Consider the following 22,943-nt stretch of genomic DNA (forward strand, 5'->3'; position numbering starts at 1 on the left):
CATTCTGAACCATATTAGTGTTACATTAAAACCCATTGGCTTATCTTACACTTTGAGTTAGTCTTTTATCCATGCATGGTTTTGTAACATCATTCATTGTTCATTTAGAAATACAGTTTACTGAGTTATGCAGATCTCCCAAATGTGGAAACATTTCATTCTGTAATATTAAAAAAATCATGGTCATTAATACATCACCATCAGTCTCATCAGAAATTGCCTAAAAGTAGTTAAATCCACAACCTTAGATACCAATTTTCTGAAATTCTCATTTTTCCTTGAAAGCTTGAACTTTATCCTTGGCAACAAATATTGTCAGTTGTTTTCTTTGAAATGATTGATAAATATCTGGCATATACCCCAAACTCAATAATCATAGATTGCCTATAACTTTTTCTTTTAAGAGGAAATTGTATCCTATTGGTGGTGGTGGTGGGGACAAATGACAATTATAGCTCATAACTCAAACAGCTGTACAGGTTCTTTTGTTTGAGGTAACCGCCATGCTTTGGTATACAGTGGAAGTGCTTTATGTGTACTTGCCATTTTGTCACACAGAATATCAAAAAGATTTGTCCTTAATGTTAGGAATTTATTAAAAATTTTTATTGTGTCATCAAAGACATTCTTAAATGAATTGTCCTTTAAAAATTGTTTTATTTTAAAAAATAAAGAGGGAGGGAGAGAGAGTGAGCAGGGAAGAGGGGCAAAGGGAGAGAATCTTAAGCAGGCTCCACACTCCGCATGGAGTCCAGTGCGGGGCTTGATCTCACAACCCTGGGATCATGACCTGAGACGAAATCAAGAGTCGGATGCTCAGCCGACTGAGCCTGAGCCACCCAGGTGACCCTGTACTTTTCTTTCCTTTAAAAATTTTTTTTATTGCATTTACTTGTTTTTGAGAGACAGTGAGACAGAGTGCAAGCGGTGGAGGGGCAGAGAGCGAAGGAGACACAGAATCCAAAGCAGGCTCCAGGCTCTGAGCAAACGTTCAGCACAGAGCCCGACACAGGGCTCAAACCCACGAACGTGAGATCATGACCTGAGCCAAAGTCAGACACTTAACTGACTGAGCCACCCAGGCCGCCCCTCCCCCATGCTTTTCTTTTTAAACATTTTTTAATGTTTATTTTTGAGAGAGAGGGAGCACAAGCGGAGAAGGGGAAGAGAGAGAGGGAGACACAGAATCCAAAGCAGGCTCCAGGCTCTGAGCTATCAGCACAAAGCCAAATGTGGGGCTCGAACCCATGGACTGTGAGATCATGACCTGAGCTGAAGTCGAGCACTTAACCGATGTAGTTAGTATACCTTAGCTCCTGAGCCACCTTGGTGCCCCTGTATTTTACTTTTTTTAACTGCAAGTATATGATGGTGAGGAATACAGTGCAGTCTCTACTGTATCAAGAATACTAACACATTTTCATGCTACTGCTTTTCATGGCACTGCTGATGTGTCAGAAGTTATACTCACCATTGTCTTTTCACCAAGAGTGCAAATGTCAGTACAGTTAAAAATGTAATCATAAATAATGATAAAATCTTAGTCTTATTATAAACAATGGTTTTGACCACTTGGTACATCCTGAAAAGGTTGCAGGGGTCCCTAAGAGACAGTGGATCATATGTTTAAAACCTTTACTTTGTTCTGTCATTACTGAAGTGAAATGTTACCTTCATCCTATGGTAGGTAAATTCCTCTGAATCTTGAGATTTTTGGATATACTTTTCTGCTTCAGTAATTTATCTTCCTTTTCGCCCACTAATATCAGACTTATAATTACTATGTATTTTTAGAATGTTTACTTTCTTTTCGATATTCTTGTGTTACTCATTTTTTAAAAACCAATTTGTTCAATTACATGACAAGAGATAAATGAATATTGGATGTCTGGCTGGCTCAGTCAGTGGAGCATGCGACTCTTGGGGGTGTGAGTTCGAGCCCCACGCAGAAATTATTTATAATCTTTAAAGAATAAAATGGATATGTTCCATTGAGACTTTGATTGAGATTACATTAAATTTATAATTGGGGGGAACTGAGATGTTTACAACATTGAGTTTTTCCATTTAGGAACGTAGTATGTCATTTCGTTTTTTCATTTCTTAAGTAAAACTCTGTATTTTCTTAAATAGACCTTGCATATTTTAAACTTTCTTCTGAGATATTGTAAGTTCTTTTGGCCATTTTAAATAGGACTTTTTCATTATATTTTCTAGTTGGTTATTATAAGTAGAGGGAAAACTGATTTTCATGTTTACCTTGCATACAAACTTAAGTTTTCCTGTTGAATCTCTTGAATTATTTAAGAAGATAGGTGTTAATATTCCTCAAGTGTTAATATTTTTTAATTTGCATTTTTTTCTCACCACATTTGATAAGATCTCCCACATAGTGTTGCATAATAGAGATAATTGGGCTTTGTCTGATTCCTGACTTGAGTGGCACCATGTAATGTTTCTCCATTAAGTTCAGTTTTTGAGGCCTTTGGTATTAAAAAAAAAATCTAGCTTAGGTAGTTTTATTTTGCCTTCTATTTCTTACATATTAAAAGGGTTTTTTTAATGAATAGGAAATGAATATTATTAATTTACTCAGCACTATTTGAAGTTATCAAACACATTTCTCTTTCACTTTGTTAACATTGTGAATTATTAATATAGCTTCTGTTGTTAAACCATCCTTCCATTCCTGCAGTGAACTCCCATTTGGTTACAGTGAAAACCTGGTAGAATGTTTCTGCAACTTTTAAAAATTCTTGAATATATAGTTAGCTGAGATTAGCCTTAAGTTCTTTTTCTTCTGGTTTTGTTTTCAGGGTTATGCCACTTGTTAAGTAATTGAACTTTTGATCTCTTTTTGTGTGTTGATATAGTTTAATTTATATAGTAATTATTTGTTTATTGTGGGTTTGATAAAATTTGCCTACTTAGTTATCTAGCCTTGTCCTGTTTTTAGAGGGGTAAATAAATGAGCACTTTAAACTTATTTTATAGTGTTCTTATAGTCAAAGAATCCTCTAGATGGCATGATTCATATTTTCTTTATTTTTATTTTTGTTTTAATTTTTTTTACTGTAGCCCCAGCACCTAATAATACAGTGTTAGGCTTCTAGAAAATGTTCCGAAAATTTGCTGAATGAATTTTAATAGGCTCGAATAGTGATTTTACTTTGTTAAAGTTTTATTTGAACTATGTTAATTTTTTTTTTCTTTTTCTTTCTTTTTTATCTTCACAAAGTTCCACTCTTATCCTGGGGACCCAGCTTTAACTTTAGCATCTGGTATGTTGAACTTAGTGGCATTGATGATCCTGATGTAGTACAGCCCTGTCTCAACTGGTATAGCAAGGTAGGACTGTGCTTTAAAATCCTGATTTTATGTTTCTGATTCCTATAAAGGGAGACATGTGTCAGTCTTGTCTTCATTGCTATTGAGAATAATAATAACTGTTATGCTTAATTAACTAACATTTATTATTTACATTCTGCCAGCTGCTAAGAAATCTTTATGATGTATTTAATCATTACCACTCTGTGAGATAGGTACAATTATCATCCCTATTTTATAGATGATGAAACAGAGCACCGAGAGTTTAGTATCTTACCCAAGTCCACACAATTGTATAGTGCCCAAGCCAGCATATAAACTCAGATGGTCTGGCATTATATTACTACCTGTCTGACCCTGAATTTTGTTTTCAGCCTATATTGATAGAAATATTTAAACACAGTTTTTAGTGGACTAGCTTTGATTCTATATTGGTTTTATAATACATTACTCCATTGTATTTGTTGAATAAAATAGGCATATTTTCTTTTAAAGAATTTGAAATAGTTTTTATAAATATTATGATCTTGTGCTTATAGGAAGTATAAGAATTATATTTAACAGTTGTATTCATCGACTATTTTATACAAGAGATGCAGTCTGAAAAATGTGAGTTTAAATTATTGAGGAATAGATCTTCTGGGTTTTTTGCATACCCTTTATACTTTGTTTTTTGTTTTTGATGTATATTTATTCGACTCATGACTTTTTGGGGGGCGGGGCTCTCTTGTCAAGAAGATAGTAAAATTTTAGTCCAATCACCACTTCCTGTTATTTTTATTTTCAAGTAGGGGTGAACTGATCTACTCCTAGAAGGTTGGGAAGCAATGTAGATTCTTAGGTTTTTAGTGTAGAATTTCAGCTTTTTTCTGGTTAGTTTAATTGAGGAAGTCTTTGACTAATTTATTTTTGGCATTTGATTATATTCAACTTAAAATTGATGCCGACTTTTAGTATTTTCTGTATTTTTCCTATATTCTTGGATTCCCTGTAATACTGTAAGTTCGTTCAAGGTAGAGACAATATTTTTAAATATTAAAAATCACCTTTACAGTGTTATACACATAATAGTACATATGTAACATCTTCTAAATTCTGTTGGTTCTTTTAAAAAATAATGGTTAAATTTCTCTGTTACTGAATAAAATTTTCCCTTTAGCCTATGGTGTGTGTGTGTGTGTGTGTGTGTGTGTGTGTGTGTGTGTGTGTTTTCTTTAACATACTCACACAAATCTCTTGATATTGTAGGAAGTTGCACATTTCACCTGTTCACCCCCAGCCTTGTGGAGAGATTATATTTGAGAGCATAAAATTGTTCAGCCTCGTTCACTTTTCAAGTTCTCTGCATTTATTATGAACCTTTAGAAATTAGATAACTCTTCATCCTCTTTGAGTTTTAGTGTTTTTCTTAAAGCATTAAAATTCTATTATTTCATAAATTTTCTCCTTCTATGTATCTGTATACAACTTGATAGAAAACTTAAAATGTGGATATGACTCACATTCCTAAAGGCAACATGATTGAAAGGTATCACTGTTTAGTATGTTTCTTGATAGTCATGATAAATCTTTATTTAGAGGCCAAGGGTAATAAATTAATAATGTAAAGTTAGGTTGGATAAATAATCTTTTGTTATTTGAAAGGAAAATCATGGTTAACTGTAATACTTAAGGAAAGATATTTTGACATTTTATTAATAAAAAAATCAGCCAACTATAAGCTTATTTGTGTTTCAAGTCTTATAAATCTTCTAAAAGGTAGTATTATTTTTTGCCTTATTAAAGAATCATGCTTACAAGAAAATCATATTTTTGTTTGGTCATCATGCATTGCTTTTTTGTCATTAATTTTGTTAACTTAGGAAATTTGTGGAAATTTCATAAAGTATTCTTGAAGTTACTTTTTCAAAAAAATCTGAGCTTGTATTTTTGGCATTCATCCTATTAGAGAGTTAATAAGCTCAACATTCTTTTTGGATTCTAGTTAATTGAGATGTTTACTTTATAGCTATTTAATAGATAAGGTAGCTAGGCTTGGAAAAAATTATAAAATTTAAGTAATCTCTTTCTGAACATTTTGAGGCATAAAACCTGTTTGTGAATTTTGAAATATATAAACACTGGATAATATTTGCTTTTCAAGTAATAACTTATTACTAAGAACCAAGAACAAAAAGCGTGATGACTTCTGTGTATCGTGTAATGGTTTCTGTGCTTTCAGTACCACCATTGCAATCTGATTAGTAAAAGCTATAGACGTTATAATCTTGGTAGTCTTCAGTGGTCTTTGATAAACAGTTTTTCTGCTTCTTTTCTTAAAAGTTCAGGCTCAAGGTTTGGTTTCATCTTTTTATATCTTTCAACTTCATGAAATATATACCTGTGGGTATATTTGTATATATTTATCTTTTTCATATCTTTCTGCTATATACTTTGTGACTTTTGGCAAGCGATTACAATTGACTAAGCTTTAATTTTGCCATTTCAAAGTGGGAATGATAATGATACTAATGAAGAGTGTTAGTACAGTGCTTAGCACATAGTAAACACTCACTTTAGGTTTGTTGTCACTTGTTATTGCCTACAGTAATAACTAAGCAAATCTCTTCTTTTCATACTTTCTCTTGTGTTCCAGTAGTACCGTGAACAGGAAGCCATTCGCCTTTGCCTAAAACACTTTAGACAACACAACTATACAGAGGCCTTTGAATCGCTGCAAAAAAAAACCAGGATTGCCCTGGAACATCCCATGTTAACAGATCTACATGATAAACTGGTGTTGAAGGGTGATTTTGATGCTTGTGAAGAATTGATTGAAAAAGCTGTAAATGGTATGTTATAGACGTGTAAACTTAGTTTGGTTATTAGAGTGACTTCAAGTGTATACAAGAAACAGTTTTTTGAAAAGAATATAAGCTTATGCCAATTATTAGTTTACTTTTTTCCCTGTCTTTTCATTCTGTAAAGATTGTTAGCTTGTTGAATTATGTGCTTCTTTTATATAAAAATAGGTTCATAATGAGACTTGAAAAACAAAAAAGAAACATATTTCAACTCACATATCTAAATCTAAGTTGCCATCTTAGGAAACCATGGAAGGATGCATTTCTGAATGCTAACATTGACTAGCACTAAACAATGTTTAAAAAAATGCTTTAAATGCTACCTTCTATGTTAGGGGCCTATTTATTCCTTTATGTATTTTTGTTGATATACAATTACCAATTTTAATGACATAATTTGGCATAATGGATAGTTGGATATGCCAAAAAAACATTATTAGTTGAAAGCTATAATGAATTAGGAGATTTGTATTGGAAATATCTGTGTGGTATGGATGCTGCATATTTGCTGATTTTCTTGGGTGGTTTGTAATCTGGTTTTGAAAGAAATGTGAATATCAGAACACGATATACTCTCCAGAGGTAATTGTTTTGGATGATGGCACCTATTTGAATATTTAAAGTCTTATGTTTTGTTATTTTCTTTTATTTTTCTTTTATTTTTTTTATTTTTAGCAAGAGTGTGTGAGAGAGAGGGAGGGAAGGAGGGAGGGAGGGGGAGAGAGAGTGAGTGAGAGAAAATATTTTTTAAGCAGGCTCCATGCTCAGCACCAAGCCTGTCACAGGGTTTGATCCCATGACCCTTAAGAGATCATGACCTGAGACAAAATCAAGAGTCGGACACTCAACCCACTGAGCCACCCTGGCAACCCTGTTTTGTTATTTTAAAAAAGGATCTCTGTTATAGAATGGCATTCTTTTAAAAAATCTCCCACTAACTTTCACAGTGACAAAGAGCAGAATACGTGCTTATGGTATAATAAAAAACAAATAAACATTTGGTCTTTGTCTCCTAAAACTATTGGAATTTGGTGGAGGGATAAGAGTGTCTTAGATATTGAAATGACAGGTGGCTGGGGTCCCTAGATAGATTCAGATTTCTAGAAACACAAACCACGTGTGCAGAGGGCTAGAACTTTCAGCGCCACCCTGAACTCTGGGGAGGGGAGAGGGGTCAAAGACTGAGTTCAGTCACCAGTGGCTGATGTTTTAATCAGTCATGCCTAGGTGGTGGAGCCTATCCACCCCCCCCCCAAAAAAAAAGAAAAGCCTTAAACATTGAAGTGCCCGAAGAACACATGGAAAACACACACTCTCTCTCTCTCTCTCTCTCTCTCTCTCTCTCTCTGGTTTTATTATCAGTCCTGAAGGGGGTTGTGGGAACCCCAGATTCGTACACAGTAAATCAGAAGTACAGGTGGCCTGGGACTTGCAGTTGGCATCTGAAGTGGGGTAGGCTTGTGGGACTGAGCCCTTTCACTTATGGGGACCTGTTGGTAACTTCAGGCAGATAGTGTCAGAATTGAAATGTTGGATACATCCCATTTGGTGTCAGAAAATTGGAGAAATGGTTGGTGTGAAAAAAAAACCCATACGTTTGGTATCAGAAGCACTGTGAGTAAAAACAGCTCAGTGTTCAGTATAAAACTTGTGGAATGAAATTTGGTGATTTTTTTAATAGGGAGAAAGAAAAATAGACTTTCTCAGTTCTGTGCTTTCATATAGTTTAATCTTATTGCTGTTACCGTTTGTTATTAGATGCTCATTTATCAGATAGGTTGACTATTTTACAACTGAAGAAAATGGAACCAGTACAGCCTACTTTGAGTTTATAAATTTTAAATTAACTTAAAATGAATTGCTTCTGGCTTCATTGCTTTGTAATAATCAACTTGTCTCTTAGCTTTATACATTGTTAGGGCTTATTTATATTTATTTGGTAATGATTCTTGCAAATAAATGATTACTGTTTGGGGTGAGGTAGAAGGGGGAAAGGAACTAGGGAGCAGATTGGGAAGAAAAAAATTTTTCCCATATTGGTAATAAAATAAACATTGGAATATAAACAAATAGAATATGTATGATTATTAATCTCTTCCCAAACCATTCAGATGCCACCAGTGAAAGTATAAATGTATGTATGCCATTTTTTTTTTTAATCTTTATTTTCAGAGAGGGAGAGAAAGAGCATGCGTTAAAGCACGTGCACACATGAGCAGGGGAGGGGCAGAGACAGAGGGAGGGAAAGAATCCCAAGCAGGCTCCATGAGCCCGATGCTGAGCTCAATCTGGGCTTGATCTCACAAACACGTGAGATTATGACCTGAGTCTAAATCAAGAGTCAGAAGGTTGACTAACTGAGCCACCCAGGCCCTCCTATGTATGCCATTTCTGAGAATGAGGAAGTCATACGTGCTTTCATGGTTTGTTACTTTTGTTTCAGATCTTTAAGGCATGTAGTATTTTATTAAGGTAAATAACAATGACAACAAAAGCAACTGGCAACTTTATGCTATGACTAGGCTAGAAACAGTTATATTTAAAAACTGTGTCTTTAGGAGACACCTGAGTGGCCAGTCACTTAAGCATCCAACTCTTGGTTTTGGTTTAGGTCATAATCATGGTTCCTGAGATGGAGCCCTGAGTCAGGCACTGACAGCTCAGAACCTGCTTGAGATTCTCTCTCCTCCCTACCCTCTCTCTGCCCCTCCCCTGCTCATGTGCTCGCTCGCTCTCAAAATAAACAATAAATTTAAAAAACTAAATAAAAACTGTGTCTTTATAAATATACTCCTATAAGAGAAACTGTTAAAACTATGTGAAACTCTGATACTACAGAGACTTATTGGCTCTAGGAAGGACCCGAGTTTAGGGAATATTGGTCGTAACTCTGTTCTTGAGACTTAGAGCTAAGTCATGTTTTTTGTATTCCTAAACTGGCTTGGAACAGTATTTAGTTAATAAACATTCCTTTCAAGGTTGTTCAGTTGCTGCTGACTTCACTGATGATGATTTGTTGGACAAATAAGGAAGTAAACACTGAAGAGTTTTTTGGCTTGTGTTCCACTAAAAACATAGAGAAGGGCAAGAAGTTCCTGTTTGCTAAATAGGAAAGTTGAGAGAATGAAAAGCATTTTCTATGAAGCATCTTATAATGGATGAAACAAAAAATGATTTTTTGTATATATATTAACATGTTCTTCAAGTATGGTATTTTAAGAATGTGTCTAATAGGCTTCCTAGTTGTTAGAAACATCCCTGCATTTAACAGAAGACCATGGAGGAGGGGAAGGGGGGAAAAAAAAAAGAGGTTAGAGAGGGAGGGAGCCAAAACATAAGAGACTCTTAAAAACTGAGAACAAACTGAGGGTTGATGGGGGGTGGGAGGGAGGGGAGGGTGGGTGATGGGTATTGAGGGCACCTGTTGGGATGAGCACTGGGTGTTGTATGGAAACCAATTTGACAATAAATTTCATATTAAAAAGAGAAAGAAACATCCCTGCATTTACATTTAATTTCGTGACAGGTGATTCCTGAACCAATTAATGCTACTTTTTTGTTGACAATGTCTGGGGAGAAGGTAGAGTCCAGTGATTATGGGCAAAAGTAATCACCTAGGAACAGGAACTCATCACTTTGCAGTGTTTATCTTATTTCCTCTTGAAATTAAAGTTTGCTTTTGTGAGGTAAGGGAGTGATAAAGTTTAGTAAAGTTTAGTAAAATCAAGTTTAATAAAAGGGTCCAAAAGTTTCAGCTGGAGGTCTTTATTGTCTTCCCACTTTCCCTCCTCTTCTCCCTTTTCTTTCTCCTCTTTTATCTGTTTCTTCTCACCCCGTGGTTTACGCAGTGGTGGTTAATTATGTGGCTGGCCTGTTTCCCTGACAGCATTTTTTTTAAGTGAGATCTCTAGGCTTGTTGGAGTTTCTAGCCTTTGTGGCAGGGTTGTTTTTTTTTTTTTTAATTTTTTTTAACGTTTATTAATTTTTGAGACAGAGAGAGACAGAGCATGAACGGGGGAGGGTCAGAGAGAGAGGGAGACACAGAATCTGAAACAGGCCCCGGGCTCTGAGCTGTCAGCACAGAGCCCGACGCGGGGCTCGAACTCAAAGACTGAGATCATGACCTGAGCTGAAGTCGCTCAACCGACTGAGCCACCCAGGCGCCCCTGTGGCAGGGTTTTTAACTACAGATCTAGTATTGTTAATGGCTATAGGGCTGTTCATATTCTATGTATCCTGAGTGAGCATGGGTAGTTTGTGTCTTTTTTTAAAGTTATTTATTTTGAGAGAGAGAAAGCTCATGAGGAGGGGAGGGGTAGAGAGAGAGAGGGAGAGAGAGAATCCCAAGCAGGGTCTGAGCTGTCAGTGCAGAGCACGACGCGGGACTCCATCCCACAAATCGCGAGATCATGACCTGAGCTAAAACCAAGAGTTGGACGCTTAACTGAGCCACCCAGGCGCCCCAGTGGTTTGTACCTTTTAAAGGACATGCCCATTTCATCTAAATTAGTGCATTTATTGGCATAATGTTGTTTATGCCTTTATGGCACCTTTATGTCTTATTTTTTATAGTGGTAATTTTTGTCTTTTGTATTTGTCTTTTTTTGTGTCAGCAGTCTGGCTAGACATCTATTAGTTTCATTTTAAGAAAACAGCTTTTGGTTTCTTTGTTACCTCTCCTCTCACCCGTGTGTGTGTGTGTGTGTGTGTGTGTGTGTGTGTGTGTGTGTCCTGTTTCATTGATTTCTACCTTTATTATTTCCCTTTTTTTCTGCATAGTGTAGTTTTAATTTGCTCTTTTTCTAATTTCTTACAAATGAAATCCGAGGCCATTAATTTGAGATCCTTCTTTTACTAATACAAGCATTTAGTGTTAAAGAATTTTCTTTTAAATGTAGTTTGCTCCCTGGTGAGTCAGATACTTTCCCAGGTTGAGTTGTTTCGCAAAGAAAACTGTAGCATAGAAGGAGATCACAGGGGATGGCTTCCAAAACTGTGACTCCCAAAGAGGGGATAAATGGGTTCCTTTTGTTTAGGGTTAGGATGAATATTTAGATTGGGAAGCCTTGTGATCTCTTGTAGAGAAGGGCATAAGGTCACCATGTGCCTTAAGGAAACGTGCCTACACATAGATTGTATGTCATGTAAATGAAGCCGAGTCTCCTCTTTGGGCAGAGGTTTTAGTATTATAATGAGGTAAAGGTTGTTGTGAGTCATTCCAGAGGTCACCCCATGGTCCTTCTGCACGGGAGTTGGGAGTTTAGCTGAAAAGGTCTGGGTGGTCTGAGCCTGTGGGGTCTTGTCAGGGCCCTCGCCATCACCTCATGAGTGGTTTCAGGTTTCATTTGCCTGAGTTTAGAGCTAAACCAGAAAGAGGAGCTTAAGGAAAAACAAGACAAATGCTCGAAAGTACGAGCTGGTGGGTCTTGGGATCCAGACAGTGACATAAACACTGCTCGCTGTATATCACAAGTTCTGCTTTGTTGTGTTTTCACTCCTGTTCAGTTTAAAAGACGTATGCATAATGGCACACTTTTCTTTCCAACCCTCCTTATGCCTTATTTTGTTCTCTTGTGCTTAATCTTTTGGTCAGGATATCTAGTACAAGGGTGAGATGACATAATGATAGTGGATATCCCTATCTCAAAAGAAATGTTTTCAGCATTTCATTGCAAAGTATCTTACTTGATCTGGGGTTTTGGAGCTTCTGTATTAGATTCCTAGATTGCTAAGAGTTGATGTTATTAATGGGTATTGAGTTTTACCACTTTTTCGCTATCTTTTGTGATACGATTTTTTCCTCCTAAATTCTATTCATATGTGAAATCACAGTGATTGATTTTCTAATGTTAAACCTCAGATATATTTAACTTCCCATTTCTCAGATAAGCCTATCTTCCTTACATAATTTTTGGTCTATTTTGGACATAGATGGACTAATGTTTTGTTAGAATTCTTCCAACTATTTTCATTAGTAAGATTGGCCTTGTAATTTTTACCTTTCTCTTCAGGTTTAGCATCATTGTTACACTGATCTCACAGAAAAGGTTGAGCTAAACTTTTCTTCCTGTAATCTGAGTATGTGTAAGATTTGAATTCTTTCTCATGTGCTTGGTAGAACTTGTCATAATGCTCTCTGTGCTTCGAAATTGCTTGGAGGAAATACTTTTGTCTATCAATTCAACTTCTTTAAATGTAGGACTGTTCAGGGTTGTTTGGTTGGTTGAGCGTTTAACAAGATATCTTTTTCTAGGAATTTGTCAGTTTCACTTAAAATTTCAAACTTGTGGGCATGAAAATATACATGATATCCCCTTGTTTAATGTTTTCAGGACTTCTTGAAATGTCTCTTTTCATTCTTTCTGTTTCTCATTTATGAATTCTTTTTTCCCCCCCATCACTCTTACTGTCACCAGAAGCTTATCAAGTATATACTGGTCTTTTGAGGAAACCAATTTCTGGTTTGTTGATTCTTTCCATTACTTCTAATATCTTCGACTGATGCTCTATGTTTAATGTGTCTTCTTTCTCTCTTTGGCATTAATTTGCTGTCTTTTTATAACTTACTGAGATGCATGCTTGGCATATTAATTTACAGACTTTGTTATTTTCCCATGTATGAATTTAAGGATATAAATCCCCCTCTACTTATTTTTTAGTTGTGCTATGAAGTATTTTCATTTTTGTCCAGTTCAGTAATTTCATTATGAAATAATATGGCTCTTTTGTGAGCCATAGTTAGATAGAAATGTAGTTTTGTTTTTAATTTCCAAATATGTTATGATTTTTTTTATTGTTGTAACTGATTTCTGGCATGAATGCATGTATTGTATTTATAGGATTTATTTAGAAACTTATTTATTTATAAATTTATTTATAAATACAGTATGTATTTATAGGATTCTAGTTCTTTGAAATTTGATAAGACTTACTATGGTCCAGTCTGTTTAATTTCTATAAACATATCATACATACTTGGGCAGAAAATGAATTCTTTATTTGTTAAGGTAATTTTCTGTATATGCCCAATTGGTCCAGTTTGCTAACCATGTTTCATAAATTTTCTTTACTGAGAGTGATTTTATCTGATTCTCTCAGTTACTAAGAAAAATATTAAACTTTCCAGTGTGATTTTAGAATTGCCTGTCTCTTATAGCTCTGTCAAATTTTGCTTTATAGATTTTGAAAGCCATGTTTCTAGGTATATATACATATTAAATTCTTTAATTTTGAATTAAATCTTTTATCATTATGAAATATGTTTTTATCTCTAGTGGTGTTTTTGCTTGAAAAGGTATAAATTACATTAAGCTTACATTAAGCTTTTCATTTGGTGTTTGCATAACATCTATTTTTACCTTTTATTTTCAGCCGTTATATATCCTTTTGTTATTTTTTATTTTTATTTTTAATGTTTATTTATATTTGAGAGAGAGAGGGATGCTCACGCATGAGCAGGGGAGGGGCAGAGAGAGAGGGAGACAGAATCTGAAGCAGGCTCCAGGCTCTGAGCTGTCAGCACAGAGCCCGATGCAGAGCTGAAACTCACATACCATGAGATCATGATGTGAGCTGAAGTCAGATGCTACGAGCCACCCAGGTGCCCGTCTGTATTCTTTTTTTAAAAGAAGGATTTAGTTTGATTTAAAAAAAAAATCTGCCTTCTTTTGATTTGAGCATTTATTTACTTCGTATGATTGAATTATTGGTAAATATATAGGTTTAATCTTACCATTTTACGGTATATGTTTTGCCGTATCTTTCATTTTTTGGTTGTTGTCTCTTCTTTGCTTTTAATCTTTTCATTGTTTTTCTTTTTGTTTTTCTTTTTTTAAGTTTATTTATTTATTTTGAGAGAGAGAGCGTACACACAAGTGGGGTAGGGGCACAGAGAGAGGGAGAGAGAACTCCAAGTAGGCTCCATGCTGACAGTGCAGAGCCTGACATGGGACTGCAGCCCAGGAACTGTGCGACCATGACCTGAGCCAAAATCAAGAGTCGGATGCCCAACCGAGTCACCCAAGTGCCCCATTTTTTTCTTATGTTTGTTTGGAAGCAGCATACTCTGTTTATCTAGACTATATGATTAGTCTAGAAATTATACCAAGTACACATATTTAACAGAATTCATCGGTACCTTTACCCTTTTCCTGTACTAGAACTTAGTGGATTTTCAACTCTCATCTATTCACCTTCCAGTTCATATGCTATTGTTGTCCATTATTTTGATACCATATTAAAAGACTCTATAAAACTCAATTTTCAGCCAGTGTTCATTAAGTTTTCCTAAATATTTACTAGTTTTTTTGTTCTTTGTTGATGTTTGCATCTTTGACCTTATATCTAGGATCAGTTTTCTTCTGCCTTAAGCATATCCTTTGGAATTTCTTCTAATGTAGGTGAACTCTCTCGGTTTTTCTTTGCTTGAAAATTTTATTTCTTTTCTTAAAGGATATTTTTGCTGAATATGGAATTCTAGGTTGACAGTATTTTTTTTCTTTTTTAAATTTTAATATTTTTAAATTTTTATTTATTTATTTATTTTGAGAGAGAGAGTGAGGGAGGGTCAGAGAGAGAGAGAATCCCAAGCAGGCCCCACGTTGTCAGCGCACAGACCAATGTGGAGCTTGATCTCACAAACTGAGATCATGACCTGGGCCAAAATCCAGAGTTGGACGCTAAACCTACTGAGACACCCATGCACCCTGAGGGTTATTTTCTTCAAATACATTTTGGATATCAGTCCACAGTTAACTAGCTTCCATTTTTCCTATCGAGAGTGTACTGTAATTCTCAACTGTTGCTCCTTGGAATGTACTCTTTTTCCTTATGGCTGTTTAAATATTTTATTTTTGTTTTAGATGATTTTATTTTATTCTTTTTAATTTTTTTAATGTTTATTTTTGAGAGAGAGAGAGAGAGAGAGAGAGAGAGAGAGAGCGCGAGCGTGAGCAGGGGAGGGGCAGAGAGAGAGAGGGAGACACAGAATCTGAAGCAGGCTTCAGGCTCTGAGCTGTCAGCACAGAGCCCAGTGCAGGGCTTGAACTCAGACACCATGAAATCAGACCTGAGCCGAAGTCGGACCCTCAACCGACTGAGCCACCCAGGTAGACTATTTTTGTAGTTACGTTAAAAGGGCAACGCCAGTGTGGCAGCCCTGTTAACTATTGTGTATTTTGGTTTTCTTTTAGTCAAATATATGTTGCCTTTGTCATTCATTTCTTTCATTTTCTCATTTATCCTTTTTAAATGCACATTTACTTTGAACTTTTCAAATTTCTCTAAATTCTTGATCTCCTTTCTATGACTATAAGTGGGGTTTTCTCTCCTTGCACTTTGGCCTTCATTTATGTGATATTTTTTTTTCTTCCTCTTTACCTTCAACTCTGACAATTCATGTTTTATTTCCTTTTATTGTTTCACTGTGTCTTTTTCAACTGTTTACATCTCTTAATGTTTTATAGAGAGGGTTGTTGCTTAACTTTTTTACATCCATAGAGAGGTATTTGGTTGTTTTTATCTACATCTTCCTGTTGAATCAGATTCATTTGCCACTTTAAAAAGTTTCTTTCTTCCTTTTCCTTTTTATATCTTTGTATGAAACTTGAGTTGATTATTTCTGAGTAGTACTAATCTTTAAATGAGGTGAGTTTTTTCTCACTATTTTAGGGAAGTTCCTGTGGGTCAGGAGATATGGCTGTGTTCCAGGATAGCAAGATTTTTCCTTATGATACTTCTTTTCCTTTCAGATACTGTTTCTTTGCAGCAGTGCTCATCATATAAAATCTCTCCTTTTTTCCCCCTGATTGCCATCCAAAATGTTGCTTCTTCCTGTAATTCCTGCTCATTCATGCCTGTTTGTTCCCTGCCCTGATTACTCCTTTCCATCACTATTCACTTCCAACTAATTCTTCAAGGCCAGCTCTTCCAAGATCGTTTTTTTATTATTCCCACACATCAATTGCTCCCCCTTCTCCACTCCTATCTGCTTTTGTGCCGTATTTCTCATTTTGTGCATCAAAGCTGGTTAGTTTTCTGCTAAGTATAGTTCCAAACATCACATCATTGTCACTGTCATAACTAACATGTATTTGAAGGCTTTGCAATGTGCCATTTACCTTTTTAAACCCTATTTATGAATTAATTTATGTAGTTATCATACCTACCTTCTAGGGTAAGCGCTGTTGTTATCCCCATCTAAAAAAGCAGTTTGCCTAAGATAGTGCAGGTGGTAAGTGGCAGAGCTAAGATTTGGATCTGTACTTTACTATGCTTTCCTGTCCTAGTAAATGTTTACTGCTTCAGTTTCCCCAGTAGTTATTATTATTGTAGTATAAACTGCCATAATTATGTCTCTTTGCAGAATTCTAACAAACTGCTGAAAAGCATATATTTTTTTAAAAATCTGCTTTATGCAGCCATTATTATTCTTGAATTATCAAAAAGGACTTTATGTTCTACAAGTTACTGCCTATAAGTGATTTTGTATTTCTTCTGAATGTCATCTCTGTTGTTTTTTTTTTTTAATTTTTTTACATTTATTTATTTTTGAGAGACAGAGTGGCACAAAGTGAGAGTCGGGGAGGAGCAGAGAGAGAGGGAGACACAGGATCGGAAGCAGGCTCCAGGCTCTGAGGTGTCAGCACAGAGCCCGATGCGGGACTCGAACCCACAGACTGTGAGATCATGACCTGAGCCGAAGTCGGAGGCTCAACCAACTGAGCCACCCAGGCGTCCCTGTCATCTCTGTTTTGATGAGAAATCAGTCTGATAGAAGTTTGGGTTTAGGCTACAGTACTATAATCCATGCTCTCTCTCTCTTTTTTTAATCTTTGATGAGGTTTGAATTTTTTTTTTTTTCTTTTGGTAAAAACTTCCTAAGTTGCATTTTTTTATCATGTACTTTTTGAGAGGATATTCACTACTAGAGACAAGAACATCTTGTGCCTAGTTAGGACTGTATGAAATGTGTTTATTATAGTCTTAATCATAGGTGAAAAAAATGAGGTGGTATTGGACCTGGAGACTTTAAATAGTTAGAAAATTGTTAGCAACTAGGTAATAGCATGCTTTCTCCTAAGTGATATTTTCATTTCTTTTGGATAGTTTTACTTTTTATCAGACCTTCTGATTTCCTGCTTTTGATGTTTGTCAGAAATAGAAATATTAGCAACTGCCTGCCTTCCTCTTAAAACATAGAAGTAATTTTTAAACTTAGATAGTTCACAAGAATGTTTAAATGCCTCAGTTTTTAATTTGTTTTAATAGTCTAAGTTTTGGCTGAGTCATATAAAATACCTACAAGTAGGAATACTGAAACAAAAGGCAAGATCTTTCAAGAATTAGAAATATAGGGAACATGCTGAAACTGTTTAGGGTGGAGAGGTGTCAATTTTTTATTTATTTTCAGATCTTAAAAGGGAATTCTTTTAAATTAAAAGAGGTAAAGGTAATTTTAATTTAAGGTACCGAAATCAACGTATTTTGAAAAAATCTTTACCCTGCTTTAGTCTTTGCAGCATTTTTATTGATTGTTTCAAGGGATTTCAAGCTTGTTCGATTTCTAGACATTTCACTTTTTCTATTAAAAAAGTAAAGTTTCTTTAGTATATCTCTTATGGATTTAAAGCAATTTTAATATTTACCAAAGCCTTAATAAACATTTCCATTATTACTTTTCTTTTTGAAGACATAAAAGAAGACTCTTAAAGCATGTTATTCTGCTGAAAGTAGCCACTCCATGTAACATACTCCAGATCCAATCTGGACTATTTATTGGTAACCCAGATTACCTGGCAAGAGGCAGTAATGCATATTAGAATAGATTAAACGAGAGTCATCCTTCGTTTATCATGTTCCTCTGTACAATACAAGCTTTTTAAAAATTGTTATAGAATTTTTGATATAGAGTGGTTAGATGATTTAATACTGTAACATGTAAGAAGGTCAATAAACTAATAATAGAGTTGGGTAGGTGGAGTGTAGAAAGGAATATGAGAGGGCTGGAATTCATAGATTTCTACCTTTGTCTTATGTTAAGCCATGATTTCTCCAAAAGAAGAAGTGTTTTGTTTTTTGGTAGAATAGCTAGATTCTCAAACAAGCCATTGCTTATAAGGAACCATTTCCAACTGACAGGAATGCTTTGGGTAAGTAAGTAATCCAGAGTAGGGACAAACCAGCATTCCAGAGAAGAAATGAAACATAACAAGTAAACTTTAGCCACAGTAGCCCATAGGTTTTTATAGGGAGATTACATTGTTTCCTTTAAATCAAAAATAATTTTTTCAACTCTTTTAGTTTTATTCTTTTAATATTGGATTTGTTTAATATGTAGTAGAATGATTTGGTATGGCAAGTTTTATTTTCCAAAGTCTTGCTTTTTTTTCCATGTGTTATTGAATAGGTAAATTTTGCCATGTCTGTTACAGTGTTTTATCTTAGATGTAATTAAAAACAAACTGATCCGTCCTATGTCTGTTTTATATATATATATATATATATATATATATATATATATATATATATATATATATATACATATATACACACACACACACACACACATATATACATATGTATACATATATATATATAAATATATATATATATATATATATATACACACACATATATAAAGGTGTATATATAGGTATATATATAAAGGTATATATATAGGGGTGTGTGTGTGTGTGTGTGTGTGTGTATATATATATATATGTATATATATATAGGTATATATATATTTTTTAGAGTCCTTGGGCATGTTATTTAACTTTTCTGAGCTTTGACTTTTTAATCTTTGCAATAATTAATAATCATCATTCCATAGGTTTATTTTAAGGAGTAAATTAGTTTAACCTTTGTGGTGTCTTGCTCACAGTTGGTACTCAGCAAAAGTCAGTTCTTTTTTCTTTGGTAAGATCTTTTTTGAAAAGCTATTTCCAGATTTGATAATGTTATATCTGAATAATTTTCTTTAGGTTTCATAATAGTCTCCACAGAAGAGTAGGAGACATCAAAGAGAATTGTTGTCTTTTAGAATAGTGAACACAAAAGGAATTCATTAGGGAGAGATGGAGACAAATTTAAAAGTTCCCCAAATAATTTTTTTTTCCAAACGTTTGCTTGACTACTCTGGGGAAAATGCTGTGACTTGTTAGGGTGCCGTTATATGCTAAGAAAATGCTTTATTGAAAGCAGGAGTTTTAGGAGCATTTTATTTTAATGTAAGATACTTAGTAACATTAAGGTGACTCAGAGAAAAAATGTCAACCGTGTGGCTAGGAAACTCTGCCTGTCCCCTGCCTTTTTTTCTATTCTAAGCTTTTATTTTTTTCTTTAATTTTTTTTAATGTTTATTTATTTTTAAGATGGGGGGGGGGGGGAGGCGCAGAGAGAGAGAAGGAGGCACAGAATCCAAAGCAGGCTCCAGGCTCAGCTGTCAGCACAGAGCCCAACATGGGGCTCGAACTCACAAACTGTGAGATTGTGACCCGAGCCAAAGTCGGACACTTAACCAACTGAGACACCCAGGTGCCCCTCTAAGCGTTTATTATATACTGAGTATATCTGATGCTATGCTATTAACTGTCATTATTCATGAGAAGATTAATTTTGTTTAAGCTTAATATTTATTTTCAGAGAGAGAGAGTGTGTGCATGAGTGGGGAAAGGGCAGAGAGGGAAAGAGAGAATCCCAAACAGGCTCCGCAGTCTCAGCATGCAGCCCGAAGCGGGACTCAAACTCAAGAACCATGAGATCATGACCTGAACCAAGAATCAGACTCTTAATTGATGGAGCCACCCAGACAACCCATGGATTTAATATTTTAAATTTTGCAAGTAATATCCTCTGCAAGCCTGATTGTAAATACTTTGGGTGTATTTGGCTCTTTGTCCTTGTTAAAAACAAGCTAACATCAGTGTATAAAAGCACTGATGAAATGTGGATGTGTCTAGTGACTTGTGAAGAATAGACATTTCAGGAGTAACAAAGGCTATGAAAATGGCTTTTGTTACATTATGTTATAATAACAATATGTTACAAAGTTCTTCTGAGGTTTAGAAATAATTCCATATATTTAGTTGCTTTGTGGCTTTTCTTCTGGTAATTGTAGTACTCGATGCAAAACAGTTGGGGAAACAGTAAAGTACAAATAAAAATGCCCAAATAAAAAATCATCCTAAACCTGGAAACCAAAGAAAATCACACCTTTTCAATGTATGTCACTGTTGTATTTTTTTTCCATCTGTGTGTCTGTGTATATTTACAAATTATTTTACAAAAATTATATAACGTTGGGGGGTTTGTTCTTTTTACTTTGAAAATTACTGACAGTATTTTCTTAGGTCAGCTGTATTTGATAGAAAAAAAAAAAAAACCAACATGAAGGTCTTGATGAGTATTTGTGTGCTTTTTAGGTTTGTAAGAGTTGGGGTGAAAGGATTGGCTGAAGAAACAATTAGAGAGCTTAATTTTACTTGCAATGTGCAGAAGGACTTTAAAGATCAGGGATGGGGTCATCCATTTGATTGGACCTGTTGATGTGATCACTGCCTTAGCAGCTCTCAGAAGAATTTTCCCCAGTGGATTTGAGTTCTCTTTCAGAATAGTGCTGCAAGGCTTAAGGAGAAAGAGGAGATGGAGACTCTTCTAAGACGAACGTAAGGTGGAATCACCTGACACATGTAGTTCAGTAAATATATTGGTTGTAACGGTGGTGTAATCTTAGTGTGCCAGAATTTGGAAGGAACCACTGGCTCTATCCAGCTTTTTGAGAGAGAGAGACAGACAGACAGACAGCAAGAGACAGCATGAGCAGGGGAGAGACAGCATGAGAGAGAGAAAGGGAGACACAGAATCCAAAGTCAGCTCCAGACTCTGAGCTGTCAGCACAGAGCCTGATGGGAGGTTTGAACCCGTGAACCGCGAGATCATGACCTGAGCTGAAGTAAGACACTTAATCGACTGAGCCACCCATGTGCCCCACAGGCCCTATCTAACTCTTAAACACCAGTTTTAGAGATAAGGAACTTACTTATCAAAGTTGTATAACTAATTAGTATGAGAGATGTAGGTAATATGGCAGTTGGTTACTGTTAAAAATGTGAAATTTATGACTTCTCTAATTTTCTCTATTTTTGCTTTGTGTTTTTCATGTCTGCAGTTTGTCTTTCTTAGTTTTCTCCTCATCTCTGTATATTCCCATCTTTTACTTTTTTTCATTTCTCTTCAGTTAGCCATTATGTAGAATTAATATATATTTTTAAATTAATGTATATTTTTAAATCTTTATCAAATAATTTTATCTTCTGTTTCAGGTTTTGGAAAAAGGATTATGTAACTTTTATGTGTCTCACAACTTACCGTTACTAACAGAGCCCCACAACATTTTATCTGCAAAAAGATTTCCAGTCTTGTAATGGGAGAAGATTATTGGTCAGAGTAGGCTGGATGGGCAAGAATTATCAGGAAAGCCCACAGGGGAGGGACACCTGGATGGCTCAGTCCGTTTAACATCGACTTCAACTCAGGTCATGATCTCAACAGTTGTCACAGTTGGTGGGTTCCAGCCCCACATTGGTCTCTGTGCTGACAGCTCAGAGCTTGGAGCCTGCTTGCAATTCTGTGTCTCCCTGTCCTGTCTCTCTGCTCCTCCCCCACTCACACTCTGTCTCTGTCTCTCTCTGTCTCTCAGAAATATATGACCATTAAAAAAAAACTTAAAAAAGAAAAGAAAAGCACGCAGGGGGTGGATTATGATAGAAACACTCACTAAAATAAGTCATGAATCTACTTGTTCCTCATACTTTTTTTTTTTTTTCTAAGCCTATTGTGGGGCTTGAACTCACGACTTTGAGATCAAGACCTAAGCTGAGATCAAGAGTCAGAAACTTAACCGACTGAGCTACCCAGGCACCCCTTGTTCCCCTTTGACAATTAAAATATAAATGCTAATGTGTGAGTGCTATTTTAAAAAAGGGAAGATGAATATTAGAACTTTCTTTTTGCGAGAATTTTGTTGAAGACCTAAAGGCAAAGAAAAAGAACAGCTAGAGGAGTGTATATCCCAAGATGGAAGCTTTCAGTTAAAGTCATCTGAAAAGACTTGAAAGCTAAAGGGTATGGTTATAATCTTCATAATTACCCAGAAAAGAAAGAAATTAGGGAGATTTCTGTGTATTACACAGTCATGGAGAACAGACAGCTTTACTTACAAATTTACATTCAGGGACTAAATAAAGTAAAAGGGAAAACCTTTTTTCAGAGTCAAATGATAGAATTTACAATAAAGTTGTCTTTAGAATCTATTTGGATTCATGTAAAAGAAAACTCTTGTTGAAGAAAATGTAGGGATGCCTGGATGGCTCAGTCAGTTAAGCAACTCTTGATTTCAGCTCAGGTCATAATCTTAAGGTCTGTGGGTTCAAGCCCCATATTGGGCTCTGGGCTGACAGTGCAGAGCCTGCTTGGGATTCTCTGTTTTTTTTCTCTCTCTCTGCCCCTCCCCAGCTTGTGCACACTCTCGCTCTTGCTCGTGCTCTCTCTCTGTCTCTCAAAAATAAGTAAACAAACATATTTTTAAAAAGGTAAGAAAATGTTATTATATGACATAACAAGAAGTCCAGAGGTAGATTTCATTGTTAGTCAATTCAGTGATGCAGTTTCTTTTTCTCTCTCTGCATTGTCATCATTAGAGAATTGACTTCATTCTCCTGCCTCCACAGATTGGCTGTAGCAGTTATGTATATTGCATACAGACAGGAAAAT

General features: G+C 35.4%; 1 protein-coding gene across 2 annotated transcripts in view; it reads left to right on the forward strand.

Moving 5' to 3' along the window:
* MKLN1 (muskelin 1) overlaps positions 1-22,943 on the forward strand; it is a 212,545-nt gene that overhangs the window by 105,146 nt on the left and 84,456 nt on the right. For both annotated transcript variants that reach the window (XM_042924831.1, XM_042924822.1), the window contains exons 5-6: positions 3,239-3,348; positions 5,966-6,158. In XM_042924831.1, the coding sequence (XP_042780765.1) occupies positions 3,239-3,348; positions 5,966-6,158 (303 nt within the window). The remainder of the gene's footprint in view (positions 1-3,238; positions 3,349-5,965; positions 6,159-22,943) is intronic.

Source organism: Panthera leo, chromosome A2, assembly GCF_018350215.1.
Source record: "Panthera leo isolate Ple1 chromosome A2, P.leo_Ple1_pat1.1, whole genome shotgun sequence".
NCBI lineage: Eukaryota > Metazoa > Chordata > Mammalia > Carnivora > Felidae > Panthera > Panthera leo.